Genomic DNA, 16374 nt, shown 5'->3' on the forward strand with positions numbered 1-16374 from the left:
CATGACTTAGCCTCAGGTGTGTGTGTTTTCCTCAGCGTGTGAGCATCTCTCAGTCAGGCTGTTTTGGGATATGTGGAAAGGTGAAGTTCTCTATTGATTTATCGTTTCACCAGTCTGTCTGTGTGTGTGTGTGTGTGTGTGTGTGTGTGATGGCAGGACTGCCAGTGGGCACAGCAGCTTCTAAAGCAGCACAAAGTAGCAACACAGGCAGCTCTGTGATAAAGCCAGCACGCCTGAAGCTTAGGTTAAAACAACCCGTCTGGGCGTCTGAACAAGAGGAAGAACACAAGACAATGCTCTACGGCAATTTAATGTGTCTGGAGTTGCCTATTTCCTGGTGTGTGTGTGATTCTGGTCTGCACTGATGGAGTCTTTAGGTCACGATGGCTGAGCTGCTCTGTTCATGTGAGGATTTATGAACCTGACAGAAGTCAGACAATGTTTTCTGAGGAGGATTAATGCTAGTGGTCTCACTTGGTAGATGTGAGTGGGTGTTCAGCCCACCGAGACACAACGGGTCTGGTGTGTGCGCCACCTGCAAGCATATTTATCTCAATTGTGAGATCACAAATGGATTTCTCCGATATGTCTGAGTTTATTAGTGAAGATACATTAACAGTAGCAACTGGATCTCTGTTTCTACCAAACTTTTCATTGATGTTTGTAACCAAAGCTCACGTGTGTCTTTTGTCTTGTGTCTACAGGTGACCGATGTGAGTTCGACCGACGGCAGGGCAAGTGTGTTCCGGGCGTGTGTCGCAACGGAGGAACCTGCAGGGAACTTTCTGGTGGAGGGTTCCGCTGCGAGTGCCCCCCCGGAGGTTATGAAAGACCTTACTGCACTGTCACCGCCAGATCCTTCCCACCCAAGTCCTTTGTCATGTTCCGGGGCCTGCGACAACGATTCCACCTATCCATCTCACTTAGGTGAGGAGAGAGTGTAACGGACGTGCCTCTACTTTCATCTCACCAAGACTAAAATCTATCTCCTCACCTCCTTCTCACTTCTCTCCCTCTCATGATGCATCATCTCTCTGTTCTAATCCATTTGTTTCATCTCGGTCTCAAGATCGATGCAGTTATTGGTGGTTTTCACTCGGGCGTGGAGTGTGGCTCCTCTTTCATCTGTCAGCTCGCTAATGTCTCTTGCTTTCTCTTCCGCTGCACTCTGTTATCAAATTATCCTTGAGATGTATTTGTCTTTGCTCTTAAACTCTTGCAACTGTGTGCTGAAGTTCAAACATCAGTTACGGAGCAACAATGGTTTTGCAGAGGACATCCTTTACATTTGAGTCCACAATCTGACCTCTGACCCCATTTTTGTCGAAGCACTTTGTTGCTTAATAATTCATTTTCATCTTTATGTTGTCCACTTTATGTAAAGTTAATGTGACTACTGGTTGTTGGTCACCTTCATCATTCAGTTTGCCTCCTCACATTCCGAGTTAATGTGTGTGAGTGTCTAAGTGGCCTTCAATGTTGGTTGTCTTCACAGAAATGTAATGAAACGCATTCAAATGACCCTAAAATGCCCCAAACTGAGGGTGAATTGATGACCCGCTTTGAAAGGATGATTACATATGTCTCACTGCGAAGATAAAAATAACATCCTGCTCTCCTCCATCTTTTGTTTCGACCAGATCAATCATTTGTGGATGATCGCTGAAACAGAAACCGAGCAAAGTGGGAAAAGGTTGTTCATGAAAAATGCTTTCAGCCGCTCAGATGCTGTTTCTGACCTTCTTTGTTGCCTTCATGAGAAATGGAGTATTATATTCGGCTGTTGATAGCCCTGAAAGCTCCTGAAGCACGGGACGCCTGCGGGCAACGCTGTGAGGGAACACAGGGATGTGTTGGAATTTAATAAGTGGCCAGCTCTTTGGTTTCCTCTCACCACAGGATGGTGGTAAAGGATGATTTGTCTTCTCTAGAATACATTTTTTAAAGCATTGTTCTCATTATCCACTGCCTCATTGAAGGCACTTTATTTGTTTTGCACCCTGCTTTTATCACTGCAGAGGTGACTCTGCTTGGTGATCAACATATCACCTAGTGACCCAAGAGAATCCTGGTCGAGCCAGAATCTCAATGATTTTTTCTCCGGTTTGCTTAAAAGCAAATTCAAGTTAATCATTTCGAATTATCTGCCCTTTCACATCCCAATATGTCAGAGACGTATTCCCCATTAGTCATGATGGAAATATTTCACAGTAATACCTTTTTAAAGCTTCAAATGCTTCTTCATAATGCAGTTTGGTTTGCCCTACTTCCTGTTGCCTTTCAATTCCACTCAGTGTTTTCAGCACTGACTTGGTCTTGAAACCAGGGCTCTGTACTACCGACACTTCAGGAACTTCTTCAGACGCTATCCAAGAATTTGAAAAAATAGATTGTGTTACCCTACGATCCTTTCAATGAGCTCATCCACGTTGCTAATAATAATATGTGGCAGCGACGGAACACTAACTAAAGCATGTAGCGAGAAGATATTCGCAGAACAAACACATTGTATTTGGTGGAAAGAAAGGAATGAACGCGGAGGAGGGATTTTGAAACGGCTGCCGAAAGCTGATAAGAACTACCATGTTGATAAGAAGTCCCCAAACACAACTACTTTAGCTTCCAGTTGCGTTACACTTCAGCCAGTCCATCCATCCTCATTTTCCCACTTCACATTGTCTTCATCCTAATTCTCTAAATCTACTGACAGACATGGATCAATAAGGAGAATGATTAGTAATCTACTGATGGAAAAGAGAAGGTCATGAGCATGAAAGGATGCCATGAATTATCAGTCGATAAGCTTGGGCAGTAGGGCTGAAAATTATGAACTGAAACGGTTGTGTTTCTGTGTGTCTGCAGTTTTGCGACTCTTGAGAGCAGCGGGCTCCTCTTCTACAACGGGCGTTTCAACGAGAAGCATGACTTCATCGCTTTAGAGATAAAAGAGCAGCAAGTGGTTTTGAAATATTCCACAGGTAATATTTTGTTCAAGTGTGTTTAGAAATCGATTGATTTTATGAAAAGCTGCTTCTTCACCGAGCGTCATTTGACCCTGCAGGTGAATCATCCACCCAGGTGACGCCCTACCTGCCTGGTGGGGTGAGTGATGGCAACTGGCACACAGTTCACATCCACTACTACAACAAGGTGAGTTCCAACCATTTAAACAACAGATTTTGGAGCGTTCATATTTTCATTATGACTTCTGATGTGTCTGCACTATTGATTTAATGTATCCATACTGATGAAGCCATTAGACTTGTTTGCGTGCATATCAATATTGTGGGTGTACACCACTCATTTATATCACCACACGTCTCCTTTGATTTTCATCATGCTTTTATTTCCCTCAGCCTGCCACACGCTATGTGAGTATGTGTGTCTGAATGTTTGTCTTCCACCTTGTCTTTCGCTTCAACTATTAGACAGCTGCTCATGTTGCTCAGGAAGCTGCCAACAATATCCATCAGATTCAGGTTCAAGCTGCACTCCACTTTAATTATGTTTTCTCATACTCTAAATGAATGTTGGGACCCCTCCAAACACTGAAACTGATACGCAACAATCTAGTTAAGTCAATTACACACCACAGATTACCGTTCAGTGGAGAGTCGGTACAAGAATGTGTCTGTGCTTGGTTCAGGATCGGAGGTGGAGAGGAACTTGAGCCAAGCTGTCCGTAAATCAATCATTCTAAGTCAATAATCTGACAAAATATATCAGTGCAAATGTACATGATGATATACGTGGATATACATTCTCTACATTTACAACTGTAAAGCTATTGTGCTTCATTTTGTTTCATGAATGACATAAAATGTGCCGGCAAGGTTTACAGCTAGAGACGAAGCTAACTTTCCCTTTTTTCCTGGTAAATTCAAAATCAATGTAGATTCTGTCTGTATTGAACCTGTAGATCCACTCCAGTGATTTTCCCTCCGTCTGCATGCCCCTGCCTTCGTGTAATGTGAATATTTACACTAGTGTTTGTGTGTTCAGCCGAGGCGCAGCATGAGCGGCGAGGCTCAGGGTCCCTCGGATGAGAAGATTGCTGTGGTGAGCGTGGACGACTGTGACACAGCATTGTCGCTTCGCTTCGGTACGCAGCTCGGCAATTACAGTTGTGCCGCCCAGGGCAAACAGACCAGCAGCAAGAAGTGAGTGCACGATTGTTTCTTTGTTACAGCTGCTATTTCAAAAAAACCGACACACTCACTGTCGCAACACAATGGCATACTATTTTGTTATGATTACTTATCTTTTGAACTCACAATGTCGGAAAAAAGTTTTATTATTATATTTATTATTTAATTCAGTTCACGTCTTCAATACATTGCGGATGATTTTGTGTGTGCTCCAAATTTGGCGGCAAAATAAGTGCTATTTCAAACACATTTTAGCCACAACCATTGCTTAACTTTATGTATTACTCCAACATATGTGATGCATCACATGTATTTTAAACAAGGTACAGAGTATTATGCATTGTTATGCAACTATGGAGATTCAGCACCGCGGCCAGCTCCCGCGTGGCAGTACAGTGAAGCGACAGCTGTCTCTGCTCCGTGACTCATGAAGTTATTTAGTCTGAGCAGGTTAAACAACAGCACGTTTGAAGAGTTTCAAAACGAGAAGTCATGAGGAAGGCTTTGTTTGCTTGGTTAGATAAGCCCTTCGTGATCCAGGCTAAAATCTGTCTAGACTTAAATGGTGGTATTCCCAGGTCTTTCTCTGTCTCTTTTGTGGCCAGACCCAGTTGGCTTCTTTTAACATGCCCGTCTCATCTCCACTTATCTATCAGGTCTGCATATCAAAACTCCAAGCCCTTCTAAGTAGCTTCTTCACTTGACCCCGTCTGGATATATAAGCCTGCAGTCAGTTTGGATTTCTTCAACATTTCGATACACGGTTCTAGTCACAGAGCTGTCAGTGATGAAGTCTGGCCTCGCTGCTCCAAGCTGTGATCAAGTCTGCTCTGTTATTTAAAGTGAAGCTTTCAAAGTGAAATGACCTCCTCTTTCATGAGCATGAGCTTCATGTCTTTAACTCTCTGTATTTTATCAATGAGTGTCGAACACTACATAACCTTGAAAACATGAGGAATGTCTTTGTTTCTTTCAATTTACTCCGGTTAAATTCCTGTAACGTTACTTTATATACTGTCTTCAGACATCTCTGTTCTATGGCCTTCACTTCCCATTTGAAGGTGTCGTCTCCTCCATAATATCACATTCATATTATTGGTATTTTCACCTTTTCTCGCCGACAGTCTTCTTTATATCTTACATCTGCTCTGTCACATGTCTGGTTCAGCTGTTTCATAGCTTGTACTTCATAATTGCCTTCACATCCAGCTGCTCATGTTTTCACCTTCAGCAAAATTCAGTATTTTTTCATTTGTGCATCACAGGTCTCTGGATCTAACAGGACCACTGTTCTTGGGCGGGGTGCCAAACGTACCAGACAACTTTCCCTTTGACAGTCGGGAGTTTATCGGTTGCATGAAGGAGCTTCACATCGACAGTAAACCGTTGGACCTGGCTGGGTTTATTGCCAACAACGGAACAATAACTGGTCAGTATCGTGGTCTGCTTTGTATACACTAGATAAAGCAAATAGATATTCCTAATTCTTATTCATATTTAAACATTCAGGATGTAGTGCAAAACTGTCCTTTTGCAAGTCCAACCCTTGTCAGAATGGAGGGACCTGTAGAGTGAGCTGGGAGACGTACTCCTGTGACTGCCCCGTGGGGTACGGTGGCAAGGACTGCGGACACGGTGAGACTGGTTACTCATGCGTTTGTTTTCATACTATTTATTTACCACCCTATGACTTGTTGTGATAAAAAAAATCTCCATTAAATCACCACATTTTTTCCCACCCCAGTGATGCCACACCCACATCGCTTCACGGGGAACAGTGTGCTGTGGTGGGACCTCAAGAATGACGTGACCATCTCCACACCCTGGTATTTGGGCCTAGTGTTCCGGACCAGAGCCCGGGAGGGAACCCTCCTTCATGCTCAGGCGTCCCAGTACAAAAATCTACTGTTTCAAGTATGGACACACAACCAGACCCACACCGACTGGAACACAACTGACTAGGTTTTCGTCCTTTCGCTACAACCTACCAGGTGATAAATGGCCAGCTGGTGTTCTCTGTGACCGGAGGGTCAATGCGGCCGGTACGTCTCAGGCTGGACCAGGTTCAGGTAGCTGACGGTCGCTGGCATGACCTGCAGCTGGAGCTGAGAGACGTCCGCAGTGGTCGGGAGACACGATACGTTGCCACGCTGCGACTGGACTTTGGACTCTACCAGGTGAAGAACACAAAAAAACAATACTAGTAATAGATTTTCACGTTCTCTAATTCTTAAACACAGTAATATGAGTTCTCTTCTCAGTCGTGAAATGCTCCTGCTCCTCATTAATCCGCCCCTCACGGGCACAGATTTAAATTCATTAAGGGGATTTCTTCATGTCTTTAATGAGATTTAATTTACCATAGCAACATATAGTCATCTTTACTCCTCTAATGCTTCATTACAAACGGCTTTTAATTGGAACGGCATTTTTAATTTCTGCACTTTATTAAGCGTTCCACATTTTGAAACTGTTCTTAATCCCTATTATTAATCTTAAAATACAGAAAAATAAATCACTTGTGTCCTTTGAATCTAAAATCATCTGATTCCCAAATTCATCTGAATATCATGAAATTGAAATAAATTTGTTTTTAATTCTTCCATTTCTGCTAAGTTTCCCTGGGAATATTATTTCATAATAATAACAATATGATCGTTTCCTCTCCCTCTGTCCCACTAACCTCTCGATCCTTCCCATCCATTAGGGAACGGTGATCGTGGAAAATGAGATTCATGGTTTGAAGGTGAAACATCTGCACGTGGGAGGAGTGCTGGGCTCTGGAGAGGTTCAGAATGGGATAAAGGGGTGCATCCAGGTGAGCGTGATGGATGGGCAGCGTGATGGAAAACGAATGGTAGAGTGGAAAAGAGCAAAACAGAACTGTCATGCTGAATGTGTATTCATAAACGCGTCTGTCATTGAGTGCTGAGATTTCTCTGACCTGTGGTCACATGGGTTTTTTTCAGGGTGTCCGCCTGGGTGTCCGGCCAGACGCTCCTCCTCTTCCCCGCCCTTCAAGAACTGTGAAGGTGGAAACGGGCTGCAATGTGGGGAACCCGTGCGTCTCGTCACCGTGTCCCGCTCATAGCCAGTGCGCCGACCAGTGGGAACGTCACACCTGCATCTGTGAACCGGGTGAGTCAGCACAAGATCAGGAATGTAGCTCATGAAGTTGTGCTGTATTTACATGAGTTGATCAAAAACAATCTGCTGGAAGCTGGGAAGCTGCTTTGAATGAGTCAGTTGGTTTGGATCTTGGTGAGCAACTTGCTGTTTGAAACAAGCTTCCAGGACCTGAAGAGTTTTCAGTGAACAGAGTGGAAACGCTCACATGCCTTACGTCAGAGGTGGGCAGTTAAATTTCCAAAAGGGCGACATTATAAACTGTGACTGTTGTGAGGGGCCACCATGCCAAAAGAAAGGCGGCGATGAAGCAACGTGACGGAAAAAAAAATCTTAAGTAAACAAGGACAAAATGAACCATTAAAGATTCAATGGTAGCTGGGATATTAAGAAGTGCAAATGTGGCATGAAACCTATACTGTAAACATATTCCACTTAATATGGGATTTATAAATAATACTATAGCACAAATACCAATGAAATATTAAAAGAAAATTAATTTCAAAATATATTTTCAATTTTCTTTCAATGTATTTTGAGGAACAAAAAATACGAAATATGAAAAGAAATTTTAGCCCTGAACATGTCATAATTACTGTTGAAATAGTAGTGCTAAGAAAGAAACAAGACAAAAATGACTACTTATCAGTTGTATAGTTTTAGTCTGACCTCATGAGGACCGCAAAAACACAGCCAAATAGCTGCATATGGCCCCCGGGCCGCACTTTGCCCATGTCTGCCTTACGTGATAGTTCAGTGTTCAGATGTGGAAACTGAGTTTTTGACACTTTGGAGAACTAATGCAAGTCGACCCGGCAGAAATAATGATGGCAAAATGATAATAGGATGAAACTCTATCTGGGTTAAACAGATATTTGTGAATGCCTAATGAGTTACCCTCCACCTGAGACTGGGAGAGACTTCAGGCCAACTTTTAAATTCTCTTCAGTGAGCCGAATATAATGAGGGCTAATTAATGCCGGGCTGAAAAAATAGAGGAATCTTGAGAGAAGAGTGGGAGGCAAAGATGGAGTTGTAGAGAGCTGCAAATAAGTCTGAAATACAAAAATAGTCCGAAGAATTAGCGGGTGGATGTTAATAATAAATGAGGGGAAGGCAAAATAGAGGAAAGAGAGCCAAACAGCCCGGAATATATTTAAATATTTGAAAGTTCTGTAGCATTTTATGCTACCTCAGCGCTCATAACAGGACTGACAGTGACTGATGACCGATTCAGAGGGCAAACGTTACATACCAAACACCTCTGCTGCGGCGGCTCAGTTGTGTGGAGTGGAGGGGGAAGGAAAGTGTGAAAAGTTTGTTGTAAAGTGCCTCAAGTGTAGCAGCATGTGAGAGGAAGCACAGCGGCGCAGTTTGCATCCTGCAGGCCCCTCGGCGAACTTTAACATCTTGACTTAGCGTACTTTGTCAGAAAGTAAATTAGGAAAACATATGCTTGACACGTACCATTTCTTTCACACACCAACACACACACACACACACACACACACACACATGCAGGGTCTTCACTGGTCACTCAGCACAACAATCAGAAACTGTTTTTAAAAGCATGTCATTGCAAATTAATGAACCAAAGATAAACAATAAAAGTTGAGACAATGAGGAGAGTTGTGCGCTGAATAATTCTCTTTCATCTGGGTGCGATGGTGCTTTGTATGATGCTGAAATTAGCCTAATGAGCGTCTCATGCAGCTGACATCACTTCGGATTGGTGCTGCCACTTCCTCGAAGAGATATGCCCACACACAGACGTGCCCAGCATGAAAGAGACATCACCATTCGTGTACATCAGATTGTCAGTGCGCGGATTCTATTGTGTGTCTTAGAAGTCCAGTACATCCTGTTGTTTCCAATGTATTTTGTTGACACCTATAATCAATCTGAGATACATATATACTTTGATATATTTCAAATTCGAGTTCTAAAAAACACTATTTTTGAGAAAAGTTAATGTAGTGTGTTGTCACTTTCTGTCAGTGAGAGATTTATGCCTCGCAATGTTTCCCTTTTGTTCTGACTTGAAATAGACCCTGGAGGTGCTGGCTCAGGTGAAAGCGCTTCTCGTTGACAAATGACTTGTCCGCTAGAAATACAATTTATTGATCGGATGTGATGTCAAGACCAGCAGAAGTGCATTCTTATGAAACCCTATACTTTTGAGGAACTGTTTTGAGTGACATGCAACGTGGCTGGGCGAGCGCCACATGAAATCCCTCAGTCGTGATACATCCACTTGTCGGCTTAACCCACGGTAGCACTTAGATGAGGTGAGAACTTGTAGAAAATCTCAGCTGCGCTGATGGGAAATCTTTTATTAATACTCGCATTAGAAAAGTAATAGGGTTCTGATCACAGTGGGTTTAACTTGGAAAGGCATCACTCAAATTCTAATCCACTTGGATGAGGTGCCATTTCATTTTGGATTAGCTCTTTGTTCCTATAAGCTTGGGTAAACAGCATTTACCTAGAGGGGACCTTTTGTACTTGGTGTGCTGTCTGGGACTCTCAGATCTGATGTGAATGAAATGATGAGTCAATGAGGAAGACTGTTTTTGAACTTATGCAGCGGAAATGACATGCACTCTTCACAACAGCGACCATCCGCTCCATGTCTTGGCCTTCATGTGGAAGTGTCACATGTTGTACATCAACAGCAGACACTAGACATCGTGTCAGTCATCGATTCCATTATGCCAGCGGCATCAAACACAATTGCACAAGGGTCAACACTTCAAACCCAGTCCACGTCGCTGATATATACAACAAAAACAACCTGTTGAACAGCATCCTTCCGTGGTTCATGATATCAATATGCAATGCAGGTGAATTCCAATTGAATCAGTCAACAACCATGTCCACTGACATGCCGCTAAAATAAGCGGGGGACACTTGCTTAGCCAGTCATACTCGCGTGTGGTGTGTTCAGGGTTTCTGCAGCTGCGGTCCTTTTAAAGAATCTATTGTGTAGTTGATCAGCATCTTCTGTTTCTATTTTTCATCTATGCAAAACCAAATGAAGTCCACCAATAATTTTGTTTAATTGTTCTGTGCCTTCAGGACAATATGAATAATAGATTAGTTCACACCATTATAATAATGTGCTGCAGAAACACAAGAGTTCCGTGATATACAACTTTTGTTTCATCAAGATCAAAGTCCATGAAGAGTGAAGGTGTATGTGATCTCATCCTAACGTTAACCTTTAACATTCAATTCAATTTGTGTCAGTTAAAATGAATGACATTTAAATGGCCCCAAAAACACCAGGCATCAAATGAGATTTATTGGATATTTTGACAGCTCCAAACTGTGCCTCCATCTCAAACACTACTGAATAAATGTATGATTCACCGGAAGGATGAGTCATAGGCTGAAGCCATGTGCAGAAGTCGAGCTGATGTTTTCAAATGTGTGAGGCTAGTTTCTAGGACGAGATACCTGTGGAGGTGGTTAGAGAGAGGGTTGATTCTGAGCTTCCAGACAGACAAATCTTTCTCTCGATTGGCATGTTTGCTTTTCTTTTCTGTCTCATCCCAGTGCCAAGGCCACAATCATTAAAAGCATCTGAAGGCCACTGTGGCTGCCGCTCTGCCAGTTGCCATGGTGAAGTGTAATGATGTATCGCAGTGATAGACTTTGGGTGTGCGTACACTTGTGTATGTGTCTGTGACAAAGATGAGAGATAGAAAGAAGAAGGGAAAACAATGAGGCATTTTTTGAATGTGAGGTGTATCTCTTCAATAACAAGAAGCCGGTGAGACAGGTTTGAGGGGGGAGTGAGAACAGGGGTTTGCTCCTTCCTTCACAAAGAATTAAATAGATGCTGAGAAATTTTGCCTCTCTAGCGCTGAAGCCAAGGCCACCAGCTTCAGAAGAAAAGTGATTTTTTTTTCTTTTCTCACAGACCTCATACAGGTCTGTCACCTTGGGATTGAGAAACGCAAGCTGCAAACACACTTCAATAACACTCGAGTCTATAGAGACACCCTCCATTTCACTGCTGTTAAATTAAAAAAGGTGGACTGTAGACTGCAATCTCTCTTTGAATGATGCCACATAATTGGCTGGAGTGCAACTTCAGCTGCTGAAATTGAGGTCTGACGACAAGGCGAGTCAATATTAGAACATGAAGTCACATGTTCTAATTACAAAGCTCATTGATATATTAATAATAACACTTGCATGAATAGCGGACGGACAGAAAAACAAAATGCATTGGCTAAACTTCAGTATCTCAGTAGTCAGGGCACATCCTAATTTAAACTCTGTCCCTATTATTTAGATTAAGAGAAAACATGCTCTTTTAAATTTAGCAGTGCAAAACATGTTCCATTAAATCCTAAATATTAAAAAAGCCCAATTGCTTTCGGAACTTTGACAGACAATGATTTAAATAAAGATGCGTTTTGAGCTACTAGCAAACAAACAAGTCACAAAAACACACAACAATAAGACACTGATGCTTGTTAATTGTTAACCGTCCCGTGGGAATGCTAAGATCATTTCTTGCAGCATTTGTCTGACAACTGTAAGTGTTTTTAAGGAGAGCATTAAAAGTATTAATTAGTGAGAAACTCTCAATAGAACCGTTTTAAATACAAAGTAGGTCACAACAAGAGACCCTCCCTAAACGTGCTAAATAGACCCTGAAGAGTACAGGAAGCTCTCGGCTTTACTCATTAGATAAAAGAGGGTTTGATCTGCTGCTCTGTATTAACATATAAGAAGCATAAAAGTGTGTCAGTGCTTTGTTCATCACCAGCGAGCCCAAATGAGCAATGAGAAGAAAAGCGCTATCATGATGCTATTACCTAAATAAACACGACAGATGACTTCGTCTTGAGGCTTATTTTCTGTGTCAGAACCTTTGAATTGTCTAGAAGAAAAAAACCTGAGTTGGAAAATATTTTACCTTTGTTCCAAAAGAACTGTAGAAGCTTTTGTTCAAGCTCCAGTTCCCTCATACGGCCCCTGAAACAACTAGGACCCAAAGAAACCACCAGACGTTGTATAACACGAACAGATGGTGCTCGAGGAAGAAAGTATTTTGAACTGATCAATATTTCCTTGTCTTCCAGGTTACTATGGAAAAGGCTGCACGGATGCTTGTCATCTAAATCCCTGCGAGAATGAGGCTAAGTGCCACAGGAAGCCAAGCTCATCCCATGGATACATCTGTGACTGCGGTGACAACAACTATGGGCAGTACTGCCAACACAGGTACAAACCACACACATAGATATGAGAGTGAATTAACCCTGCAGTGTACCATGAGATGCCAATACAGCACACAGCGCTCTTTGATGTTCAGCTTAGCTCTGGACATGTGTGTGTTTGTGTGTGTGTGTTTTTGTTGAAAGCTTAAGTTCTGCCTTGTTGTCCCATATCTGCACTCTTCCATGTAATCCACTGTGGGATGAGTGAAGACTTAACACAGTGACACACAAACCGTCACACACAAGGTTATCTGAGTGAACCAGCACAACCTTGAACCGTCCACCTCCCCTGTCAAAATCAGAAGTCTGTTTTCGATCCTTGATCAATCCATTTTCAGAGCCTTTCATTTTCAAAACTGAACTATCCCAACATGTTTATCAATGTAAAACTTAACAGAGACGTTATTGCACAAAGGAGTATCGTAATTATTGGGTTTAATTTCTCTATTTCATTTTATGCCACACATGTATTTTGTATATATTTTATGTTTTTAACGATTATTTGTCCTATTTTGTACCTCTTTTGTGTGCAGGATTGACCACCAGTGTCCCAGAGGCTGGTGGGGCTCTCCTACATGCGGGCCGTGCCACTGTGACATCAGCAAAGGCTTCGACCCAGACTGCAACAAGACAAGTGGACAGTGTTACTGCAAGGTTTGTCTTGCATGTGTATTTTCATGCATTTGAAAGCATTTATGAGGTGAATTTTATTTTTTTTTTTTAAATGTATAAATTACTAAAGAAGCAAACAGTCTACATTGACGTTCATGCCGTAGTGCACAGGAAAGTGATTCCATTTTTTTGGAATATAGTTAAAACCATACAGAAATTAACATAAAATATCAATTAGTTGGTTGTTGTCCAATGTCCTATAATGTCCTTCGCTGTCCATGGTGCTGAACTACTATCCGCAAATGACCTCAGTGCTGCTCCCTGAGGGTCACAATTATTTAGGTTTCAAAATGTAATCTTAAAATTGAATGCAAACACATTAATACAGTGTCCTAAAGCATGACACATGCTGCGATAATTATTTACTTAATGTATCAATGAAAGCTCATATAATTGTTCTCCATTTGGTCGTGACAAGTCATGGCCGACTTTCACTGCAGCTCTGTCTACTGTGGGAATATCAATAACCATGAGGCTCAAAATTATGGTTAAATAAAACAGGTTTGTCCACCTGCTGGTTTGGCTCAACGTTTTGATTGCATGTTGCTTGTTGCCATGGAGATCTGAGCGAGTGTTTGAATACTTCAAGAAATGCACTTGAGTCTTCTGAAATGATTTCTCAATTTTCCAAAAACAGTGTGTTTGTCCTCACATTTATTTCAGCCTCTTGCAAATAGCAATTTTTCTGGTTGCTTCTCTTCCCATCACTGACTATCAACTCTTGTGACTGTGTTATTTCGTACTCAGCACTCGCTATTCATCCGATTCGCGTTGACAATATGGACCCTGTGGTTCCGAGCAGTCGTCTCTTATCTGACATGGGCTGTCCCCGCGTCTCAGTATGACACATAAATTCTATGATAAATATCTGTGCTGTGTCTCCAGGAGTTCCACTACCATCCCAGAGGCTCAGACAGCTGCTTGCCATGTGACTGCTACCCAGTGGGTTCCTTCTCGCGCTCTTGTGACTCGGAGACGGGCCAGTGCCAGTGCAGACCCGGTGTCATCGGTCGACAGTGCAACATGTGCGACAACCCGTTTGCTGAAGTCACAAATTCGGGCTGTGAAGGTGAGAAAATTGAACACATCTCAGTGCTACAGCCAAGGATTTTTAATGACATAAAAAGAATTGCGGAACAATAGCAGAACGAATATGACTAATACACACTTAGCAACTGTCTTCCTTATTAATATTTTGTTCTTGAACATAACAAAGAAATCAGTTTTCAGTTAAACCTGTGTTGAATGTTTTGAAAAATTAATGAGATCATTTAAATCTCTGGCCCTGACATTAATCATCTTTCATTATCAGCATCAGTGTTAGAGACGTTATTATTGGCTCTTTGTTGCGTCCTAATGAACGAGTGTTTTTTTCTCCTTTGCCTTGCAGTCATTTATGATGGATGCCCAAAAACCGTCACTCAGGGGATCTGGTGGCCTCGGACCAAATTTAACTTGCCTGCAGCTGTGCCCTGCCCCAAAGGCTCTGTTGGTCAGCAGATAAACTCATAACTACCAGAAACTGAACTGTCGTTTCAAGGAATCTCTGAACTCACTCTTTTGTTCCGTCTCTACCAGGGGCAGCTATCAGACACTGCGATGTTGAACGAGGCTGGCTGGAGCCAGACCTGTACAACTGCACCTCTCCTCCTTTTGTGGAGCTCAACTCTGCGGTGAGTTCACTGGTCTGCTACAGCAAAATTGCCCCTTTGACCAACCTTCCGTGTCTCCATATTCAGCTGGAGTCTCTTGAGCGGAATGAAACTGAGCTGAACACCATCATGGAGAAAAAGCTTGCTCACCAGCTCCGGGACGTCACCGAATCAACCACACGTCTCTATGGCAACGACCTGCAGATAGCAGAGCGACTGCTGTCCCGACTTCTGACCTTTGAAACGCAACAGAGTGGCTTCGGGCTCACGGCCACTCAGGATGCTCACTTTAATGAGGTACTGTTTGTGTACCTGTCGTAACTAACAGCAGCGACAGCACTTCTCATTGCACCTCAGGTGTTAAATGAAACCACACCACCACATTTACTGTAAACAGTATTATTACTATCTAGTATGAGCTGTTCCTGTTGATAAACTGTGAGTTGTAATGCACACTAGAGGACATAGAAATCAATTTCTCTTGATAATAAGGATGCGGCTGAAGCAGCCAGAAAATGATTTATTCATATTTAATGGGAGCCATGGTGGGCAGGCAGTTAAATGACGCAAGCAATCATTTCATTTCCTCTGACAGAGCCGTTTTTTTTTCGCCACCTGGTGATGACATCAGCTAAAACAAAGAAGGTTGAACTGCTTCGGCTTGAGTCGGTGCCTATTCTGATGTTATCCTGCTGACCAAAACACTAGATTTCCTACGGACGAGAGAGAGGAACATAACAGTTGTCTGCTCTTTTGAACCTATTGTTAAATGAGCTACGCAGTAGTGTCCCAGCAGGACACTCCCACTGGAGCTGGTCTCTTCTTATGATCAATATCCAGTGGAATGTAACTTAGATAGTTGCTATGGCTACCACCGCATAGTAATAATGGTGTCCTGGAGTGAAATGAAAACCTCTTCCCTCCTGACATTTCACTGAACGACCTCGGTTTACAACCATTAGTAACAGAGTCATTAGTCGAGGTTGCGTTGTAGCGGCCGTGTTACCCGAGTATTAAGCAGTGTGACAGCTATCTGATATGTGGCCTAGCATTGAGACACAAACCTTTTTCTCAAGTATTCCAGTTTGGGCTGACAAAGAAAGACGTTTGTCACAGTATGAATGAAGCTGTTAACCTGGAGGTGATGTTAAAAACACATTTATTTTACACCTAATTGACATCCCAAATTAACTGACATCTCAGTCCTACCTTACGACGAGCATATGATATGTTAAATAGAACGCTATCAGAGCGAAGTAAAGAGAGTAACTTCAATTTCAGGAGCCATTACATTATGATTCTCAGTCGCGTCGGTGCACACATACACCAACAAATCACATTAGGCAGGTAGACATGCTGTTGAAAGTCAGCAGCAGAAGCATGTGAATACCTGCAGTGGTTAGAGGCGAAATCATGTCAAAAATAAAAATGGTGAGATTGAGAATCCCTATCTGTGTATAATGTGGTGTCTGGTCTCAACGACTGCTTTGCCTTGCACACCTCCTCTCATGTTTGTGTCCAGAGCTTCAGTCTAATACC

At 42.5% G+C, this 16374-nt stretch overlaps 1 protein-coding gene and 1 long non-coding RNA gene across 6 annotated transcripts in view; one reads left to right on the forward strand and one right to left on the reverse strand.

Moving 5' to 3' along the window:
* LOC128749707 (uncharacterized) overlaps positions 1-16374 on the reverse strand; it is an 86320-nt gene that overhangs the window by 55376 nt on the left and 14570 nt on the right. The window contains exons 1-4 of one of the 2 annotated variants that reach the window (XR_008412976.1): positions 13030-13137; positions 7093-7275; positions 6832-6928; positions 6137-6318 (exon numbers count right to left, since the gene is read on the reverse strand). This is a non-coding gene — a long non-coding RNA (uncharacterized LOC128749707). Of the gene's footprint in view, positions 1-6136; positions 6319-6831; positions 6929-7092; positions 7276-13029; positions 13138-16374 lie in introns of those variants that run through there. The other variant, XR_008412975.1, reaches the window with a different exon arrangement.
* celsr3 (cadherin, EGF LAG seven-pass G-type receptor 3) overlaps positions 1-16374 on the forward strand; it is a 54538-nt gene that overhangs the window by 24370 nt on the left and 13794 nt on the right. For 3 of the 4 annotated variants that reach the window (XM_053849548.1, XM_053849546.1, XM_053849547.1), the window contains exons 4-20: positions 705-927; positions 2863-2978; positions 3062-3150; positions 3357-3371; positions 4003-4160; positions 5414-5577; positions 5658-5783; positions 5893-6062; positions 6140-6325; positions 6856-6966; positions 7118-7286; positions 12374-12515; positions 13045-13165; positions 14069-14252; positions 14574-14675; positions 14762-14856; positions 14923-15132. In XM_053849548.1, coding sequence (XP_053705523.1) covers positions 705-927; positions 2863-2978; positions 3062-3150; positions 3357-3371; positions 4003-4160; positions 5414-5577; positions 5658-5783; positions 5893-6062; positions 6140-6325; positions 6856-6966; positions 7118-7286; positions 12374-12515; positions 13045-13165; positions 14069-14252; positions 14574-14675; positions 14762-14856; positions 14923-15132 — 2381 coding nt within the window. The remainder of the gene's footprint in view (positions 1-704; positions 928-2862; positions 2979-3061; positions 3151-3356; positions 3372-4002; positions 4161-5413; positions 5578-5657; positions 5784-5892; positions 6063-6139; positions 6326-6855; positions 6967-7117; positions 7287-12373; positions 12516-13044; positions 13166-14068; positions 14253-14573; positions 14676-14761; positions 14857-14922; positions 15133-16374) is intronic. The other variant, XM_053849545.1, reaches the window with a different exon arrangement.

Source organism: Synchiropus splendidus, chromosome 18, assembly GCF_027744825.2.
Source record: "Synchiropus splendidus isolate RoL2022-P1 chromosome 18, RoL_Sspl_1.0, whole genome shotgun sequence".
In the NCBI taxonomy this organism is placed as follows: domain Eukaryota; kingdom Metazoa; phylum Chordata; class Actinopteri; order Syngnathiformes; family Callionymidae; genus Synchiropus; species Synchiropus splendidus.